This window comes from Lithobates pipiens, unplaced genomic scaffold, assembly GCF_037356315.1.
Source record: "Lithobates pipiens isolate NorthernLeopardFrog02 unplaced genomic scaffold, aLitPip1_a1.2 Scaffold_22, whole genome shotgun sequence".
NCBI lineage: Eukaryota > Metazoa > Chordata > Amphibia > Anura > Ranidae > Lithobates > Lithobates pipiens.
In genome coordinates, this window is record NW_027507784.1 from 277,622,602 (window position 1) to 277,644,364 (window position 21,763).

Below are 21,763 nucleotides of genomic sequence, written 5' to 3' on the forward strand. Positions count from 1 at the left end.
CCCTGGGAGCTTTATTTGTGGAAAGATTTGTGGACCTCATCTAAGCATTATGTGAACCATATCATTTGGTATAGAATTTGGCCAACTAAGTAATGATTTGCTCTGTAAGTATAGGGATGGGGAACGGTTCGGCCCGAGCATGAGTTTGGCCCGAACATTGGCTGTTCGCACGTTCGCCGAACAACCGGGACGTTCTCTCATTTGTTTGGCCTGCTGAATGACCACAATGCACTGCACGGCCGCGCAGTGCATTGAAAGCCCTGATTGGCTGAAGCAGTGAAAGCTTTGCCTAATCAGGGCACAGAGCACATGATTGGACGCTGTCATGATGACTCATGCAATTATGCAATCATGGCTTATTGCTCTTAGTCCCGCCCCACACTATAAAAGTATTCTTTTAATAGCGGCCATTTTTTGTGTGATATTGGCATGGACAGAGAAAGAACAGGGCTCTGTTCAGTGCTATTATAGTTAAAGTGTGCTATTCTGATTCTATTGTCAGTGTAGACTATGAGTTTAGTGTGAATCTAGGGATAGTTTAGTGTAAGTGTAATGCGACCACCATTCATTTTTACATTAGTGTGAATGTAGGCATAGTTCAGTCAGTGTGAGTGAAGTGACCATTTAACACGGTATATTTCATTGTGTTACTGCCGTTTAACGTAGCTTATTTCAGTGCGTTAGTTGCTGTTTAATGCAGCATATTTCAGTGGGTTACTGCAAGTTTAACGCCGTATATTTCAGTGCATTATCTTCCGCTTAACGCAGTATAGTATAGTGCTTTACTGCCAATTTAACACCGTATATTTCAGTGAGTTAACTTCCATTTAACGCAGTACAGTTCAGTGCGTTACTGCAAGTTTAACGGCTTATATTTCAGTGTGTTACATGCTGTTTAACGCAATATGATTCAGTGCGTTACCGCAAGTTTAACACTGTATATTTCAGTGATTTATCTTCCACTTAACACAGTATATTTCTGTGCGTTACTGCAAGTTTCATGCAGTATCTTGCAGTGCATCAGTGCAGTTTTACTGCAGTATATTATAGTGTACCAGTGGACGTGGTCAGTCCTAAGGCAGGACATCATTTCCTCTGTTTAGAGATGTTGCTCATGTTATCCAGCCACAGCATGCAGAGGAGGTGGTGGTCTGGCTTACTAAACCATATTCATCCTCCTCATCCTCCATCACCCAGAGACTGGTACACAATATATATATATATATATATATATATATATATATATATATATATATATATATATATATGTACAGGTACGTCCATTTAAAATTGCCACCGTGCCATCACGTGCGCACCGCCGGTCGCGGGTCCCGCTGACTCGATCGCCGCGGGGATACCCGCGATCGCCTCACGGGGAGGCTGAACGGGGAGATGGGGAAGTAAACAGCATCTCCCCATTCTGCCTAGTGATTGGAGCAGAGATCAGTGTTCACTAACACACAGCCACGCCCCCCACAGTTAGTAACACTCCCCTAGGACACACTTAACCCCTACACTGCCACCCACTGGTTAACCCATTCACTGCCAGTGTCATTTACACAGGAATCAGTGCATTTGTATAGCACTGATTGATGTATAAATGACAATGGTCCCAAAAATGTGTCAAAAATGTCTGATGTGTCCACCATAATGTTGCAGTCACAATAAAAATCGATGATCGCCGCCATTGCTAGTAAAAACTATCCCCTATTTTCTAAACGCTATAAATCGCTTATTGCGTTTTTTTTACCAAAAATATGTAGAAGAATACGTATCAGCCTAAACTGAGGAAAAAAAATGTTTTTTTAGATATTTTTGGGGGATATTTATCATAGCAAAAAGTAAAAAATAATGTGTTTTTTTCAAAATTGTCTCTTATTTTGTTTATAGTGCAAAAAAATAAAAACCGCAGGGGTGATCAAATACCACCAAAAGAAAGCTCTATTTGTGGGAAAAAAGGATGACAATTTTGTTTGGGAGTCACGTTGCACGACCGCGCAATTGTCAGTTAAAGCAACGCAATGCCGAATTGCAAAAAGTGGTTTGGTCTTTGGCCAGTAAAATGGTCCGGTCTGAAAGTTGATTGAGATATATATATATATATATATATATATATATATATATATATATATATATATAAGTAACCGAGAGGGGAGGACAGGTAGCAGGTACAAAGCTCCCTTGGATGAGCAGTCTTTCAGGCACAGATACTAAATCCAGTGAAGCAGCGACAAACAGTGCTGTGTTTATTGGTGATATGTACAAGTCTATATACAGGTGCTATACAATATTTCAGAAAAACAAACAGAACAAAAAATAGCCAAACAAAAACCTAGCTATGTCTTTGCACTAACTACACAATATATAGAGTAGGGTGACCAGATGTCCTCGGGTTCAGGGGACAGTCCCCTGATTGAGGACACTGTCCCCGGTTTTGTCCCCGGATTTGACTTCAACAGGAGCTGGGGCAATTTTCAAAGACAGTCAGTGCAGAATAAAAAAAAAAAATCTGAATTACACACCCCCGCTCCTACTAGCTTAGGGGGTGTATTTTTCCATTATCTGTGTCCCTTTCTGATTAAATGTGCTGATCAGACTGGATGGACTATTTCTTCAGTTTCCGACACATGACCATTCAGCTCCGCTCACAAGTTGTTCTGCCTTGGCTCAAATCCTGGCCAGCCACCTGCCTGCTGATCTCCTTGCCTTCCCCGGCAGTCATTTTCCTCCGCTCCCCGCCCAGTAGTAGCCGGGGCCCGGAGAGTGAGATCTGAGAGGCTGTGAGGCCGGCAGAGGCGACGGGCAGAGAGAGGCAGCTGAGCTCAGCTGATGATGTCCAGCAGCAGGAATAGAGGGGAAGCAGATCCAATCGTGGGGCTGCGAGTGCCTTCAAGGCTTCAACACAGGTGTGCTTTGGGGGTGTCTGTTAATAGACTAAATTGCACTGTGTCTGTCTGTCTGGCATAATGGATGGTATCAGAACTCACAGGCAGCGGGGGGCACTTATTGGTCAGAAGTTAACAAAATCAGCACCCAGCAGCCATGTTATGTGACACACTGTGACAGAGCCAGCCAGAGCCATGATAGAGTGCCTGCTGCCTGTGAGTTATCATGATGCTGATGATCTTTACCAGTTGCCGATCGCCTGATAGCAGATTCACTGCTACAGGGGGGTCGCACTGCACAGGATCACTTATATATGTGAGCCTGCATTTCTGGGTGTCAGAGCCAATCAGCGGATCCAGCGGACTCGCCTAGTGGTCTACCTATGTACACAAGGCAGTTTGCCATTCTGTCAGTATGGAAGACATTGATCCTGTATTCCTGCAAAGCAAGTACAGGGACAGGGATCTATGTTTTCCCTTAGTAAAATCACCTGCCCCACAGTGAGAAAACACTTGTTAGGCACACATTTAACCCATTGATTGCCCTAGATGTTATCCCCTTCCCAGCCAGTTTCATTAGTACAGTGACCGTGCATATTTTTAGCACTGATCTCTGTATTAGTTCCACTGGTTCCCACAAAGTGTCAAAAGTGTAACTAATGCCGCGTACACATGAGTGGAATGTCCGACAGAAAAAGCCAGACAGAATCTTTTCATCGGATATTCCGATCGTGTGTGTGCCTCATCTGACTTTTTTTTCGACGGACCTAGAAATAGAACATATTTTAAATATTTCCAATGGAACCAATTCCTATTGGAAAAATGGTTTGTCTGTATGCTGTTCTGACGGACCAAAAACGACGCATGCTCTGAAGCAAGTACGAGATGGCAGCTATTGGCTGTTGAACTTCCTTTTTCTAGTCCCGTCGTACATGTTGTATGACACCGCATTCTAGACGGTCAGACTTTGGTGTGATCGTGTGTAGGCAAGACAGTTTGAGTGGAACTCCGTTGGAACTCTGTCTGAAAAATCTTCGGAGTTTATTCCGACAGGAAAACCGGTCGTGTATATGCAGCATTAGTGTCCGATTTCTCCACCGCAGTTGCAGTCCTGCTATGAGCCGGTGATTGCTGCCATTACTAGTAAAAAAATATATATATGTCCCTGGATTTCATTTTAAAAATCTGGTCACCTTAATATAGGGGCCCTAACTAGCAGGCTGAGCAAGCCTACAGCTTGTCAGCTTCCACAGATACAGCTTAACAACTTTTTACCAACCCTTTGCTCTCACAGACCAGTGTTGTCTGTGTTTCCCAGGCAGAGAGCGAAGGCAGTCGGTCACAGGTGAGTTTAAATTGGTGTGAGGGAGAGGACCAAGATCCGAACTGGATCGTTGATCAGAGATCCCTGAACATGTATGAGAGGAGTCTGGGAGACATATAAACCCTGAACAGGACTTTTCCTGGCTCTCTCTGGGATGCTCTGCTACAAAAAAAAAAATATATATATATATATATATATATATATATATATATATATATATATATATATAAAAATTTTCAAAGACAGTCAGTGCAGAATAAAAAAAAAATCTGAATTACACACCCCCGCTCCTACTAGCTTAGGGGGTGTATTTTTCCATTATCTGTGTCCCTTTCTGATTAAATGTGCTGATCAGACTGGATGGACTATTTCTTCAGTTTCCGACACATGACCATTCAGCTCCGCGTGTGTCTCCCAATGTGTCATGCAGCTGCAGCTTCTCTTACATGATAGACGGTTAACTGAACACTGATACAATGCTGGGAAATTCATTCAGTGTTCCATCTATCACGAATGAGGAGGCGGGGCTTTGTTGCAGTGGATGGGCGCAGAACAGTTAAGACACCCGCTGTTTGTGATTACACAAACGGAGGGAGGGAGAGGAGGACTCTGCATTTGGATTAGCCCTGGGTGCCGCTGCAGCCACAGCTCAAATCGGCCCCAGAGCAGGTGGCCTATCGGGAAATTTCCTGGTATCCTGGTAGGTCAGTCTAGCCCTGAAGGAGTCAGCTCGGTTATTTGAACGCAGCATCAGCCACTTGCTCATTGACGATGCACAGCCATTACTTGATTCAGATGTTGGTTCTAAGGTTGAGGAAGATAGGAACATGCACCTACAGAGAGGGGAAAACACTGGTACACAAATTGACAGTCTTGTTCCTCCATCCGCAGAGTATTGCCAAGTTGTCTCAACTAGTAATGAGGATGGAGGCGATAATGATGATGACGAGGTCACTGACGTGATTTGGATGCCAGATAGAGCAGGGAGGGAAAATGAGGGTGAGGCACAACCCCAATGATGCAGCAATCATGGAAGAGTAGAGAGCAGCCACCCTATTCCATCACATTGTGGAGCTGTTATATCCTGGCCCATTTCCAACAGCTCAGCTGTCTAAGCCTTTTTGAGCACATGTGCAGCTGATCGCACTGTTGCAATTTGCAAATTTTTTCTCAAGCACATCAAGTGTGGCAAAAACACCAGCCATTTGGGTACCACATTCTCAGCCCGTTGGCAAGAGCACCTGAAAGCCACACAAAAGGGGCGTAAATCTGTTCCTCTTCCTTACTCACTTTATTCTGTCCCTCATGACCTTTCAGCAGCCTCCACTGACGGGGATGATGGCATAGCGCAGGGTGTCCCAGGTTCTTGCAGTACATCTGCCAGCACCACACCACCATCTGTAGACTGTAGCTGGCAAATTTCTCTGCTCCATCTGCTGCAGCGGAAAAAAAAAATACAGTTCCTGCCACCCACATATCCAGGATCTAAATGCAAGCTTGTCAAAGCTGTTGGCTCTCCAACTTCTGCCTTTCAGCCTGGTGGATTCTGCCCCCTTCTGTGAACTTGCACAATGTGCTGTACCACAATGGCAGGTTCCCAGTCGCTACTACTTTTCACGTAAGGCCGTTCCATCTCTCTACCATCACGTGGAAGGGAATGTTCTGGCATCGTTGGGCAACGCAGTCGGCCATAAAATCCACCTTACTGCTGACAAGCATGGGCAGGACCGATATATTTTGTTCACAGCACACTGGGTAACGCTGCTTGCAACTCAACAGGATGCAGGACAGGGCTCGGTGCTGCAGCTTGTTGTGCCCCCACGTTTCCTTACAGCTGGTGGTGATGATGCCATACCTGTGAGCTCTACTCCCTCCTCCTCCATGCCCTCCTCTGCAGAAATGTCCTATGAACATCAGGTACCCCCTAAGCTTTCAAAGGGCTTTTCCCAGAGTCAGGCTAAAAGGTGCCATTCAGTGCTTCAGCTGGTGTGTTTAGGGAACAGGAATCACACTGGAGCAGAAATTCTTGCAGCTCTGACCCTAATTTGTGATATGCCCACAAGGTGGAACTCAACTTTGTCAATGCTGCATGAGCTATACATGCAGCAGAGGGCTGTCAACAAATACATGTGTGAATACGGCACAACAACAAGCTCAGGCCACCTCAACTTCTTTTCCCCATGTCAATGGCTGATCATTAAGGATGCATGCACTGTATTGTCACCATTTGAGGAGGCCACAAGGATGGTGGGCAGTGACAGTGTATGCATGAGTGACACAATCCCTGTGTTCCTGCTGTAGCAGACTCTGCAGGGCATTATGCACTGGGGGCAGAGCAGCAGGAGGAAGAGGAGGACTTTCTTTCCTCTCAAGGCCCACTTTATCAAGACACCATCATTCCTATGTCACAAAACACACAAGAGAAGAGAGTGAAGGAGGATGAGGAGGGGATTCTGGCACATTCATAGGCTTTGAAGAAGAGGAAGACATCCGTCAGTCTGTAAGCGATGGCTATCCAACCCAAAGGCCCTTGGGAGTAGTACGTGGCTGGGAGGGGGAAGTTCCAGGTGCTGTCATCCTGATTGACCCCAAGGAGTCTGATTCTCAAGCCTCTGCAAATTTGAGGCGCATGGGCAACCTCATGCTTCAAAGCCTGAGAAAGGACCCAAGAATATGTGGCATAAAGGAGAAGGATGATTACTGGTTGGCAACCCTCCTTGACCACTGTTATAAAGGGAAGATCTCAGAACTCATCCCATACCCACAGAGAGTGCAGAAGATAAAATCTCTTGAGGACACATTAAAGAGGATTTTATTGAATGTTTTTCCTGTCTCCAGTAGGTTACAGTGTCGTGGAAAATTTAGTTTTGAGTCTTCTGTTTGTAAAGAGAGGATTGTTGGAGAAGGTGTCCCCCTAAGTGAGACATTTCGGAATTTTTTTTAGTCCTCGCCGCCCAGGGCTGTCAGCTACCACATCCCATCAGCATTGTCTGCATCACATGGTGGACAAATACCTTGGGGCCAAAATAGAGATGGAGAGCTTTCTAGCTTACTGGGTCATGATAATGGACCACTGGTCAGAACTTGCCCAGTATGCTATTGAGTTGTTGGGCTGCCCTGCATTTAGCGTGTTTTCAGAACGGGCATTCAGTGCTGCAGGAGGTTTCGTTACTGATCATAGGACGCATCTGTTCACAGACTCCGTGGACCATTTGACTTTTATATAAATGAGTCCTGGATTACCAGCTATGAAGCCCCTGATGCCGATGTCACTGATTAAGTCTTTTTGGGATGTGGAATCTCTGCAGGACTTCAAGGCTGCCTTGCTTTGAGGGTGTTCAATCATTTCACCTGGAAGAATGTTTTTGGTATAAGTTTCATGGGCACAATTAACACCCAAAGACCAATTTTTCAGCACCTGTTTGACAGGTGCATATCATTGCAATTTTTTTGCCTTTATCAAGAACACCTCTATAGAGTTACAGTGGGAAGGCACCCCCACACCCAAAGAGTAACTTTTCTGCACCTGTTGTATCAAAGGTACCTGTATAGGTGCTACGATGTGAAGGTGCCACCAACATACAAAGACCAATTTTTCTGCACCTGTTTGACAGGTGCATATCATTGCAATTTTTTACAGCAAGGCCAATTCTTGCTTTCATCAAGAGTAACTCTAGAGCAGTGAGACCTTGGCACCCCAGATGTTTTGGAACTACATTTCCCATGATGCTTCACTATGCTGCAGTGTAGTGGAGCATCATGGGAAATGTAGTTCCAAAACATCTGGGGTGCCAAGGTTCGCCATCACTGCTCTAGAGGGTTACGGTGGTAAGGAGCCACTGACATCTTAAGACCAGTTTTTCTGCACCTGTTTGTCAGGTGCATATCATTGCAATTTTTTACAACAAGGCCAATTCTTGCTTTCATCAAGAGTACCTCTATAGGGTTACGGTGGGAAGGCGCCACCGGCACCCAAACACCACTTGTTCTGCACCTGTTTGACAGGTACATATCATTGCATTTTTTTACAGCAAGGCCAATGCTTGCTTTCATCAAGATTACCTCTATATGGTTATGGTGGGAAGGCGCCAAAAATGCAGTTCCAGTAGTGTATTTAGGTTTACTTATCTAAAAAATCATATAAAATTATATTTCAAGATGCTGCTAGAGTGGACTGACTGCACAGTATAGAAGTCTACACAACAATGTCACCAGACCCCCCCCCCCAACTTTTTTGTCATTTAAAATGCATGTGTTCAAGAGCTACCTATATAGTGCCTCTGGTTTTATTTCTGGCCTGATAAAGCAGTCTGTCCCACTCACTAGATTTGCTGAAACGTTGTCTTGTAGAATGCCCTTTTCAACATCTTTCCTTTGTGAAAACGTAGGAGTTACTATATATAATATGCAAACCAATTATAGCTATGCATACCCTTGAACATTCAAAATAATATAAAATGTAAGTTCATATTGTGGATTTACTCACTTTGCAGATCTGCTAGAAACAATATGTAAAGGGTATGCAGGAATGCTAAGACAGGAAAGTTACGAAGAATGAGTGTACACCCTGCTAAATCTGTTCCCACGGGATAACAGTGAATGATAAAAAAAAAAGGATTAAAATGTTTATTAAAGGGATATCAAATGCTTAAAACCAAAATGTTAATTGAGGTTAATTTTGTCCCAAAAAGGAAAAAACATTGGTGGAGAAAGAAAAGTTTTTTACTGAGAAGAACCTGTTGGCTTCCACATTTGATCTCATGCTTGGTGGTACAGAGACAACCTCAACTACGATACAGTGGGCCATCCTGCTCATGATGAAATATCCTCATATTCAAAGTAAGGATTTTTAACTGGCTATTCATTGGAAAATATTGATGTCAAATTACAGAATGCACTATTTTTTCAGTATTCCTCAGGACTAAAAGGAATCAAAGAAAAAGCAATCTAAAAAGCATGGTATCCAAGAATTCTTTGAAAGATAAATCTCTGTTTCAGTAATGGCGCGTACACACGATCAAACAATCCGGTGGAAAAGTCCGTGTGTGGGCTCCGGCTGACTTTTTTTACCCAAAAGTCCGGCGGACTTAAAAGGTAGTTTTGCACCAAAATTTGTCCGGCGGACAATAAGGCCGTGTGTGTGCTAGTCCGCCATACTTTTGAAATTAACTGACTTTTCCCGCATGGAGAAAAGTCCATTCATTTTGAGCGCGGTTCCAGGTAGCTGGGACTAGCGAAGGAAGCGTCGCTGGCCCGGTCACCTGGTATGGGCTTAAAGGGGAAGCCCCACACCGGAAAAACGGCGTGGGGGTCCCCCCTATGTCCATATCAGACCCTTATCCGAGCACGCTACCCGGCCGGTCAGGAAAGGTCCATACAAGGTGACGGGGCCAGCGACGTGTCAATCTCGCCGCCCAAGGCGGCGACATTGACTTCCTTCGCTAGTCCCGGCTACCTGGAGCCGCGTTCAAAATGAACGGACTTTCCTCCGTGTGTGGGCAAGTCCGTTAATTTCAAAAGTGCGGCGGACTATGTCCGCCGGACCTAGTCCGCCGCAAAAATCCCGTGTGTGGGCAGGTCCGCTCCTTCGGATAGTCCGGCGGTTTGTCCGCCAGACTAAGTCCGACGGATAGTCTGATCGTGTGTACGCGGCATAAAGAACACTCCTTCAACTCATATTTACTCACAGAATCCAAGCCCACAGCCCCTGTTTTTTTTTTACTAGCTGATGTATTGTCCCTCTGCCTGTCTAACTCAGCTACAGAAACTGAAGCACTAGACTACATGTTACAGGCCAAAAATGAGCATTGAGTTTAACAATTACTAAATTATCCTAATTCTGGAAACTCAACATGTAAACAACATTTAGTGCTGGCAGCCCACACTCAATGAATGAAAAGCTAAATGAAAGAGATAATCAAAACTCTGTGAAGTTGCTGCGTTGTGCTTGTAATTAAAAAATATGTAAATATTAAAGGCATAGTATAAATATATAAACTATAGAAACAACATTTTTTACATTAGCCGCTCATGTCAGTCTTTACATCATACTAAACCATATGTTTTCGCAAGATAGGTATAGATTTCAAAGACCCTTTTGTCTGCTTCTTAACATCTGGTACATAAACCCCAGGAGGTGACAAGTCCATGGGGTACTTATTGCAGCTCTAGATCCATAGAGAGCTGCTGCATAGATAGGTCCTTCTTCTGTTCCCAGTGATTACTTACCTTAAAGAGAGCCCAACACTTTAGGCTGGGTTCACACAGCAGCATGGAACTGCTGACAGCAGGGGTCTGATGCATTTCCATTCACCGTTTCAGGTCTAATTTCTGCCCTAATTTTTGGCTGAATTTGGACCTGAAACAAACCAGAAGAAGCACAGGACTCCTGTGCAATTCGCACTGGAGCCACCTTGGAGAGGTGTGAACCGGGTCCATAACACGCTGGTCACAGTCTCCTGACATGCGAATTGAATGCAGGAAAACTGCATCCAATTCGCAATAGTGTGAACCCAGCCTGAGTAACAATGAAAAGGGTTGTATTAGAACCAGAATAAGCCTTGCAAAATTTAAATATAAACAGTTAAAGCAAAAGGGTTAACCTGATATTAAACACAGGAACAAACAAAATGTAAAGACTGGGTCCCAGTTGCACTGTTTCAAATTTTCTCTTTATTATTCTTTTTCAAAATTATCCATAATACATTCTGGTACATTTACTACATCATACATAAAAAACTCTCTCAATATATAATACATTTACTAACATATCCCCATACACTCAAAAATAATAGTAAAAAAAAAAAAAAAAAAAAAAAAAAAAAGGAAACCCCCCCCCCCTCTCTTCTTAACATCTTTCCCTCCTTCCCCCCCTCCCTATCTATCCCCCCTCCCTCTAATATCCCATTTCCCCCCTCCTATCCTCTCTCTCCCCTCCCCCTCCCCCACCCCACATTATAAGTATTCCCTCATTCCACTAGAGGACCTAAACTCTTCCCATTGTTTCCATACAATTGGTAGTTGATTATTTATATATCCTTCTACTCTTATTTGTTTTTCCATAAAGCATATTTCGTTCATTTCACATATCCATTCTCCTATTGTTGGACTCATAGTTTCTTTCCATTTACGTGCTATTATTGTTCTAGCTGCTGTTGTCATATGTTGTATTATCCCCTGTTTCATATTGTGTACTGTATCTGACGTAAGAGAAAATAATGCTATCTTCACGTCTGGAGTCAGTCTTTTTCCAGTCACTTTTTGATATATCTCAAAAATCCTTAACCAGAAATTTTTTACTTTCTTACAACTATACCAAATATGCTCCATTGTCCCTTTTTCTATCCCACATCTCCAGCATTTATCTGTGTTACCTTTATTAATTATTTTTAGTGCCACTGGACTCCAATACCATCTCATTGTTACTTTATAGTTTCGTTCTTGATGTTTTAATGCCGTTGTGGTTTTGTGTATTATTCCTAATATTTTTTTCCATTCTTCTTCTACAATTATCTCTCCTAACTCTTCTTCCCACTTTTTTATTCCTATTAAGTCTCTAATATCTCCTGTGGGTAACAGTGATTCGTATATTTTAGATAGTTTATTTTTATGGTTCTGCTCCTTTAATATTATCTGCTCAAATTTAGTTAATGGTCTATTTATTAAATTTATATTGGTTTCAATAAATGTTTCTAGTTGGTGATATTGCAACCAGTGTTTTTTTATTTCTAATCCAAGATCGCTTAAACTAGGCATATTACCATCCACCAGGATCTGGATCAGTCTTATATTCTCCATCTTATTCCATTTCAAATAGCTAACACTTTCCATTGCTGGCTTAAATTCTGGGTTAGATATCAATGGGGACAAGGGTCCAGTCCTGGAGGATAGCTTTCCTTTTTTGAGCACCGCATCCCATATTTTTAAAGTAGCTCTCACAAAAATTGGTAGTTCCTTTTTTTCTCCCTTAGTTCAGGTCTTATCCATGGCAGGAATTTTAACTGTATACCTGCAATATCCTCTTCCAGCATTACCCATTGTTTATTTTTACTGTCATGTTGCCAATTTATAATTCTAATCAATGATGCCGCTTGCATATATTTTAAAAAATCAGGTAAAGCCAAACCTCCATTTTCTTTTGTTCTAGTTAATGTTTCTCTTTTTATTCGGGAGGTTTTTTTTGTCCATATAAAACTATTTATAGCCTTCCTTAAATCCATCATTATCCTCTTAGATAAAGCAATGGGTAGCGTTTGGAATACATATAAGACCTTTGGTAATAATTCCATTTTTACTATATTTATTCTCCCTAACCATGATTGTGTTATTCTTTCATATTTTTGCAATTGTTTTATTACTTTACGTATAATCACATTATGATTGAGTTCTTGTATCTGCTTCAGATCCTTCGGAATCATGATGCCCAAATATTTAATCATCTCTTTCTGCCATTTAAACGGAAAATCTTTTTGTAAAAGTGATTGCATTTTATCTTCTAGAGTAATATTCATCATTTCAGATTTTTCGTAATTTACCTTAAAGTTACTTAATTCCCCAAATTTATCAAGTTCTTTTATTATATTAGGGATTGTTATAATAGGATTTGTTATATAAAGTAATAAATCATCAGCGTATACTGCCAATTTATACTCCTTATCTCTAATTTTAATCCCTTGTATATCTTTATTTTCCCTTATTGCATTAATTAGATGTTCCATTACTATTATATATAATAAAGGAGATAGGGGGCATCCTTGACGGGTCCCATTTGATACCTTTATAAACTCTGAAAGCATCCCGTTTATTCTTATTTTGGCTCTTGAGTTGGCATATAGTGCCATAATTCTGCCTAACATCCTAGGGCCCAGTCCTATCTGTAATAATGCCTCTTCTAAGAACTGCCATCCCACCCTATCAAAAGCCTTCTCAGCATCTATAGTTAATAAACAGGCTGGGATGGCGGCTCTCTGAGCATATTCCATAAGCGTACATGTCTTTATTATATTATCCCTGGTTTCTCGCCCTTTTATAAACCCTGTTTGATCTAGCTTTATATGTTCCGGCATTCTTGGGGTTAATCTATTAGATATAATTTTTGAATAAAGTCTAATATCGATATTTGTTAATGAAATGGGGCGAAAGTTTTTACTTAATGTATGATCTTTTTCTGGTTTCGGAATAAGTATAATGTGAGCTTCTGTACTCTGTGGTGCAAAGGTTTGCGTTTTAGTTATTGAGTTATATGTTTTTTCAAGTAAGGGTATAATTAGATTTTGAAATACTTTATAAAACCTTGCTGTATAGCCGTCTGGTCCTGGGCTCTTTCCCAGGGCCATTTCGGCTATTGCCTGTTGTATCTCTTCCCTTGAGATTTTTTCTTCCATTTCCTCAATTGCTTCTCTAGAGAATCTGGGCAAGGCTGTCTCGTTAACATATTTTCGAATCTCTTCCCCCCTTTCCTCCTTTTTATTTTCCTGCTGTATTTCTATATTATATAGTTTATCATAATAGTTTTGAAATGTTTTCATAATTTCAGCTGGATCGTGTGTTATTTCCCCGTTTGTTTTTAAGATCTTTACTATAGATGTTGTAGGTTGTTGGTCTCTCAATGTTTTTGCTAGTAGTTTCCCCGGTTTATTTCCATATTGATACCAATGTGTTTTATTCCTATCCCTTATCCGGAGAGACTCCTCATCAAGCACGGCCTGTAGCTCAATTCTTTTATCTTTTAAGAGTATATAATCCTCTGGCTTCATTTTCTGTTTGTGCTTATCTTCCAGTCTCCCAATTTCCAACAGCAATTGAGTTTTCCTTTGCTCTTTTTCCCTTTTTACTCTACTTCCGTGCTTGATGAACAGTCCTCTTAATACGCATTTTAAAGCTTCCCACTGTATGGGGGGTGAGGTATCATCTTTATCGTGATTTAACTGAAATTCCCTTATCTCTCGCTGGATATCCTCAAAACATTTTTTATCTTTAAGCAGGTTGTCATTCAAACTCCACCTTCCTCTTGTTTTTACAAATTCCGTTATTGCTAACTCTAAATATATGGGTGCGTGATCTGACCATAAAAACCCTCCTATATTTGTTGTTGGTTTCAACAATAGCCCCTTTTGGTTCAGGAAAAAGTAATCTAACCTATGATAAGAGTCATGAACATTTGAGTAATATGTGTAGTTCTTTTCTTTTTGATGTTGTACCCTCCATATATCAACCATTTGATGTTTATCTAATAATTCTTTAAATTCTTTTAGATGTTTATTTTCCCTTTGAGATTTGATATTGGTAGTGTCCCTTTTCATATCCATTATAAAATTCAAATCACCTCCTATTATTATTATTCCTTCTGCACTATCCAGTGCGTTCCTTAGGATTTTTATCCCTGTCTTAACCTGTTCATAGTTTGGTAGATAAAGATTAATAATTGTAACCATCCTCTCAAGTATTTTTACCTTTACAACTATTGACCTACCATCTTTTCCCTTATGTTCCTGAACTATTTGATGTAACAGATCTTTATGAAAAGCTATTGATACCCCTCTTGATTTGGAATATGTAAATGTGTCATGAATCCAATTAATATAATTTTTATTAATTAATTTCGGAATGTGGTCGGAACGAAAATGCGTTTCTTGTAATAGGATTATTTTTACCTTTTGTTTATGGAAAAAGTCTAAAATTTGGTTTCTTTTTGAGGGAGAGTTGAGGCCTCTTGCATTGAAAGAACACATTTTCAACCCCTCCATTTTAATTTATTGAGATATACTGTTCCCTATGGGGGTCCCAGCTACTTTGGAAAAATAGAGAGAGGAAAGAGAGAGAAAAAAAAAAAAAAAAAAAAAAAATTATAAGGGGGCTATTCTTTTATTCCCCTACACTTAGTCCTAACCCCCCCTTATCCCTAATTTTCTCCTTACCCCCCCCCCCTTGTCCCTTCTCCACTCACTCCCCCCCACTCACTCCTTCTCATTCACTACCCTATAACTACCGACTTAAAAAAGTCTAACTTACTTAACAAGTAAGATCCCTATTAGAAGGGGAAATATCAGGACCGCTGATGCAGATTAGCCGCCCGTCAGTACCCCTGTCTCCTAAGCCACCTGTTTATTCATATCTAACTCAATGCTTCTGGCTTCTATTGCCATTCCACTTATCCCTTAGTTTATGTCCTTAAGCTTCCTCCCTCTTACCCTTGATCCTCGCAAAAAAGTTTTAGACGAAGGAGGGAGGCCAAGGCTTAATCTGAGAATAAATGGCACAAGGATGGGGGAAGGGGGAGGAAAAAAAAAAAAAAAAAAAAAACATTCCATATATATAAAAAAAAAAAAAAAAAAAATTATAATTTTTCTATTAATCAATTCCATTTAAATTTTTATCTGTGTATTCCCCTATATGAATAAATAAATTTGTCATATTTCATTTATTACAAAAAAAAACCTCCATCTCCCTTTTACCCCTTAATTGTGAAGAAAAGGAAAAAAAAAAAAAAAAAAAAAAAAAAAATTAAAAATAAAAATAAAAATTAAATAAATTAATTAATTAATTAAATAAATTTTAAATAATTTTTACCATATTCCCTTATATCAAAAACCTCCTCTTCCCCTTACCCCTTATTGTGAAAAAAGAAGAAAAAAAAAAAAAAAAAAAAAAAAAAAACTTTATAATTTTTCTATTAATCAATTCCATTTCAATTTTTATCTGTGTATTCCCTTATATAAATAAATAAATTTGTCATATTTCATTTATTACAAAAAACCTCCATCTCCCTTTTGCCCCTTAATTGTGAAGAAAGGGAAAAAAAAAAAGAAAAAAAAAAAAAAAAATTAATTAATTTAATAAATTTTAAATTATTTTTTACCATATTCCATTATATCAAAAACCTCCTCTTCCCCTTACCCCTTGTTGTGAAAAAAAATAAATAAATAAATAAATAAATAAATAAATACATTTTATAATTTTTCTATTAATCAATTCCATTTCTATTTTTATCTGTGTATTCCCCTACATAAATAAATTTGTCATATTTCATTTATTACCAAAAACCTCCCTTTTACCCCTAATTGTGAGAAGAGAAAAAAAAAATAAATAAATAAATAAATAAATTTCATTATATCACAAACCACCTCCTCCCTCTTATCCCCCATTATGAATAAAGAGAAAAAAAAAAAAAAAAAAAAAAAAAAAAAATTTTTCCCTTTTTTCCGTAAGTAAATAAACTTGCCGTATTTCATTAAATCAAAAAAAAAAGAAAAAAAAAAAAAAAAAAAGAAAAAAAAAAAAGAAAAAAAAAAACTCCTCCTTCCTTTTCCCCCTATTTGTGAAAAAAAAAAAAATAAAATAAAAAATAAATTTTTTTTGTCATATTCCATTATATCAAAAACTTCCCATACCTTTTAACCCCTAGTTAAAAAAAAAAAAAAAAAAATTTTAACCATAAATCTCCAACTGGCCCCCCATCAATAAATAAATTCCCCCTCCCCCCATCCACCTCCATAATTCCCTATAAGCTTTTTACTGTTTTACTATTTTTCTATAAGATTTTGGCCATTCTGGTAAGTCTACTGGTGAAAGACCAAGATCCTTTACAAATTCCGGTAAGTCTTCTAGGTTCCTGTAAACTACTGACGAATCTTCATAATAAACTTGCAGTTGAAATGGGAATTTCCATCTGTATTGCAAGTTCCTTTTTCTAAGTTGCTCCACCAGTGGTTTTAATGCTCTTCTTTTGTCCAGAGTATATTTGGTTAGATCCTGAAAAAATGTCAGTTGTTTTCCGTCATATTCTATATTCTCCTTATGTCTTATTGCAGTCATTATTTTATCTTTTATTCGTGCATAGTGCAGTTTACAGATAACGTCTCTAGTTTCACCAGCTTTTGCCCTCCTCACTCCAGCTATTCTGTATGCCCGATCGATCAGCAGATCGTCTATGGACAAGTCCATGTCCAACCTTTGGAAGATCCCCTGTAAAACTGATATCAAGTCCCTTGAGTTCACATTTTCATCCAAACCTCTAATTCTTATATTATTTCTTCGACTATTATTTTCCTGTTCATCTAAAGCATTTCTAGCTTGTATTAGATCTTTTCCCTGTTCATGTAATTTCTCTTTTAGTCGGGACATTTCTTGCTCCATTTTTGTCATTCTTATATCCAGTTTGCCTATTATCTCCTGTGTTCTTTGGGTAGATGTTTTAATTTCTTGTATTTCAGCCTTATAGGTGTCCTCCAATCTATGTATATATTGGTCCATGTCTGTCCTAGTAGGGAGGGAACGAATATATGTCCTTATATCCCAATTTTCATTATCACCTTCCCTTTGTTCTGTTAATGATCCCATTATCTCTATTGGTGAGCTGTTCCTAGGATGATTCGTTGTATCCTCTCCTAGTGCCCCCAGAGACGCTGATGTTTCTGTTTCCGTCATTTCCAATAGTTCCTGTGATGTTTGTAGCGTGTGCCTTATATGTGATGTTTGCTGAGGCGATTGAGACTGACCCTTTATCTCTGTCTGTGGGTGCATTTGCTGAAAAAACTCCTTAATATCAGTAGTTTGATTGGCTTGGGCCCCTGTGGTGCCTTTACTTCTTTCTGCTTTTTTGTCCTTTTTATCTTTTTGATTTTGGGGTGTTTTACTACCCCTCTTTGGTGCCATAGTTTGCCCTTTAACTTTCCTGTGATACTTTCGGCCCTTTTCTATTAGACCGGAAATATCTCTTTAAAAGATTGCAAGGCTTATCAGCAGTAATCCTTATTATTATGTTTTCCTATGGGGGTTTTCAGCCTTTTTTCTATTACGCTGTAATTGGCCCTTTAAGAGATTGCAGATTTATCAGCAATGATTTTTAATGGTTAATCCGTATTTATTATATTTTCAATACTATTACTGAGATGTATTCCACATTTATACAGACAGTCCATAACATTCCGACCCAGTTTAAATAAACCCTCTGTTTTTATGGGGTTTAACCATTTGGGTTTTTACATTAGTTAATCAGTCAAATTCCCCTTGTTAACCCAACAAGCTGACCAGCCAACTTTTAATTTTATTGCACACTTCCCTTTTTTTTTCTTCTCTTAGCTCTATTCCAGGATTCTTTCTCCTTTCTTTATGACATATGTGCAGTCTTTTAACCTTTAACATCAAAAACTTCTTTTTTTTTTTTTTTTACATTCAGCTTGCTGTCCTTATCTTGTCTTTCATTCTCCCGTGCTGTTTCCTCCCCTTTACCTTTGGGATCCTCTGGCTTCCCGTCTCAGCCCTAGAGTCCCCCGAGGTTTTCAGAGCGTTGGTTCCTATCATGGGCTTCCCCGCCGCTCCCCCCGAGATTTTACCTGGTCTCCGCCGGGAACCTCCGGGACCGCCGCCGCGTGGATGATCAAACGGCTTTCAGTATCGGCCGCCAGCTTCCGCCCGCGCACCGACCCCCTTCGCCGGATCTCCTCCACTTCCTCGATTCGGCTGTGTCTCGTTCCTCGGCGCTTCACGCGGACTCGGGTTTCAGTTATTTCACCCTCACTGGGGTTTCAATGGCAGGTTGGGAGGGAACACAGGCAACCACCGCAGGTTCGCAGCACAAGCAGGTAAGGCAACGTAAAGTTTAAAGCTTAAAGTTTTCCAGGCATAGACTAGCCTTTCACTGTTAATCCATCCAGCCTTATAGTTCAGGCCAAAACGAGTTAGAGTAGTAAGGTCGGCATTAGAGCAGCATTAGAGCAGCATCAGCGGCAATAGCATTAGGTCCACTCTACGGAGCAGCAGCCATCTCCACCAGCAGCTCCGCCCCTTCCCAACTTGTCCCAGTTGCACTGGACACTCTCCCAACCAAAACTCTTTGTTCCCCCCAAAGAAGCTATAGTTTTAACAGTAACTTAATAAACATAATTAACATTGACATATAACTATAAAACAAGCACTGACAAATGGTGTGGGCAAAGGAACGTCCCACCATGGTGTGTCAGGAATTGGGCTGCAGCTATCATCTACCGTTACGGTGATTGGATGTACTTACGCATTAGGGAGTCTGCTCACTATGGTGATGACCTCTTCAGAGCTGTTCCCATTTAAGCTACAATTAAGTCTCTCAGCAGGATGAATCTGCTGCTTGACTGTGCTCTAGGCTAAGTGTTTCCTGGGTGAAGGACTCCAGTGGTTGTGGGAATGTACTTTTACCTCTTCTGCAGAGTCAACAGATATAGCTTCCTGCATTTCTTCTCCTCAAAGCTGAGGCACAAACTCTGGAGCTTCAGTTTTGAATTTCTCAAAATATTTCATATGAAGCATATGGGCATATGAAGAAGGTCTTCTCTCTGTCCTAAGGAAGCACGGAGCTCTGGTAGTGTCCACTCCTCAGATCAAGAATGGTGAACCATTTGAACCCTGGTGGGGGTGCGTCCTCTATTTCTGGGGTGGTCTGGGGAGGTTTTTCGATTTAGAGTGCAGTAACCGTTGCACATTCTGATGAAGTAATTCTTCTACTAGACCACCAATATGGTATAAGCATGGGGGCTTCTGAATTCTCTCATTATTCCAATTCTATTTAATTCTGTCTGTTGTTCTATCAGGTCTTTTAGATCTCCCAAAAGTGATTAATTAAGATCTCTCTCCCAGTGCTTGTCTCCTGCACTTCACATCGACGTTTTTCTTGGAGAATAACTTTCACCATTCTAAGATCTAAACCTGGAGTTGGTTCTTCCAGTCCAGTGGGACATAGAGGCATTTACCCTGTGTGATTGTCATGAAAGACCCATTATAACAGAGTCACATGTGCATCTGAGCTGAGAAATCCTTATTGTATATGCCTTCAACTTAAACAGGCACCACCAGTCTTTTAGAAGCAGTTGTGGTCACAGATCCAGTTGACTGAGCCTGATGCTGAGGAAGGTGTTTTCAATTGTCTCTTTGGGAGATCAGGAGAGGCTCTACTTGAAGGCTCAACCCTTCTTCTCGTTGTAGCAAGCTGACTGGGTTGGATACCCAGTTAACTGCTTCACCTGCTTTGCAGGTATCAGATCCAGTACTGCCTGGCATCCTTCCTTTGTCAGATTTTGAGAGCACATGACTTTTAGGCATTGGGCTTGGTAGTGGGCATTTTCCATGAATGTCATTTTTCTGTCTTTCAGAGCTTATTTCTGTAACTGAAGCAGGCCTTTTGAGATAGGTTGCATTGTTTTCCAGCACCTGTGTTGAGTACTAGATTTCTAAAACTTAGATGTTAGCAGTGTCTATCGAATTGTCTTGAATAACTCAGTGGTTCACTCTAATTTCTCATCTAAAGTTTCAACATTATGGGATCTAAATCTTGTGCCCTCTTTAGAGTCCACAAGACCTGATTTGCAGCATTGGGTTCCATCTCAACTGTATTATTTTTTTTTTGGAGAATAACTTTCACCATTCGAAAGATCTAAACCTGGAGTTGGTTCTTCCAGTCCAGTGGGGCATAGAGGCATTTACCCTGCGTGATTGTCATGAAAGTCCCATTATAGCAAAGTCACATGTGCATCTGAGTCTAGAAAAGCAAAAAAATTGTAGATGCCTTCTACTTAAACAGGCACTATTGGAAAGGGAACATATCCCCTGGGGCAGTGCCCAGCCCCCATGCACTTTTATGCCAGTCTCTATCCTTAAAAATGGAGAAAGGCTTCAATGGAGTTCCGATTTGGCATCTGAACTTCTGATATGTTTGGGCAAACCCTGCATACCGAGCCTAGGTGTGTTATGCTCAACTTCACTCTGTGCAAAGGGAGGTGGTGGGTACCCTGGGGATGGGTGTGGAGGCTGCAGTAACTACATCTGTACCTCAACTTGAAAGATGCAGGTTCAGACCTTGAAAACAGGATGGTATTTATTTTTTGCACTCTAAAAGTGCATATGTGTGGGAGGTATCACAATCTACCTTTGTGTCTAGGACAGGCACTCAGCCGGCCAGGTGCTAAGGCTGAAACTAGTTGACAGATCTGATCCTCTGTCCATGCAATTCTGGCGATGTCCATAACTACACTTAGTCCTAACTAGCCATTCTGCATTTCACATCACCCAGCAGTAGTGACTGGGTACATTTTGTGACTTGGCTTGCACTTAAAGACATGGTCATCACTCAGGGGGCTGGATAGATGGACCCTTCTTTCATCCCCAGTGATGACCCACTCTGAACTGTACCCAACACTGACACATCAGTAACAATGCAAGGGGATTTATTAGAGCCAGAACAAGCCCTGCAAAAAGAAGAACAGCGTACAAAATTACAGCAACAACACTGTTAACCTGATATTAAACACAGGAACAAACAATTGTTAAGACAGTCTGTAACTTTCATTCCTTTTTAATAACTGTAAAGGCCTTGTCAAATAGTGATGGCCGAACGGTTCGCCCGGCGGTCGTTTCGCGGCGAATTTCCGACTTTCGCCGTCCGCGGGTTCGAACGCCTTTTTCCGTCGTTCGCCCCGGCGGACTTACGTGTTTAATGTATACAAGAACTTTAACCTTTCGTGACACGTTTATCATGTGTTACAGGACAACCAATTGAGACATGACAGCTCATGGACACTTGGACATT

General features: G+C 40.6%; 1 protein-coding gene across 1 annotated transcript in view; it reads left to right on the top strand.

Moving 5' to 3' along the window:
- Positions 1–21,763, top strand: part of LOC143924671 (cytochrome P450 2W1-like) — a 74,142-nt gene that overhangs the window by 37,052 nt on the left and 15,327 nt on the right. The window contains exon 6 of the mRNA XM_077449075.1: positions 8,901–9,048. Coding sequence (XP_077305201.1) covers positions 8,901–9,048 — 148 coding nt within the window. The remainder of the gene's footprint in view (positions 1–8,900; positions 9,049–21,763) is intronic.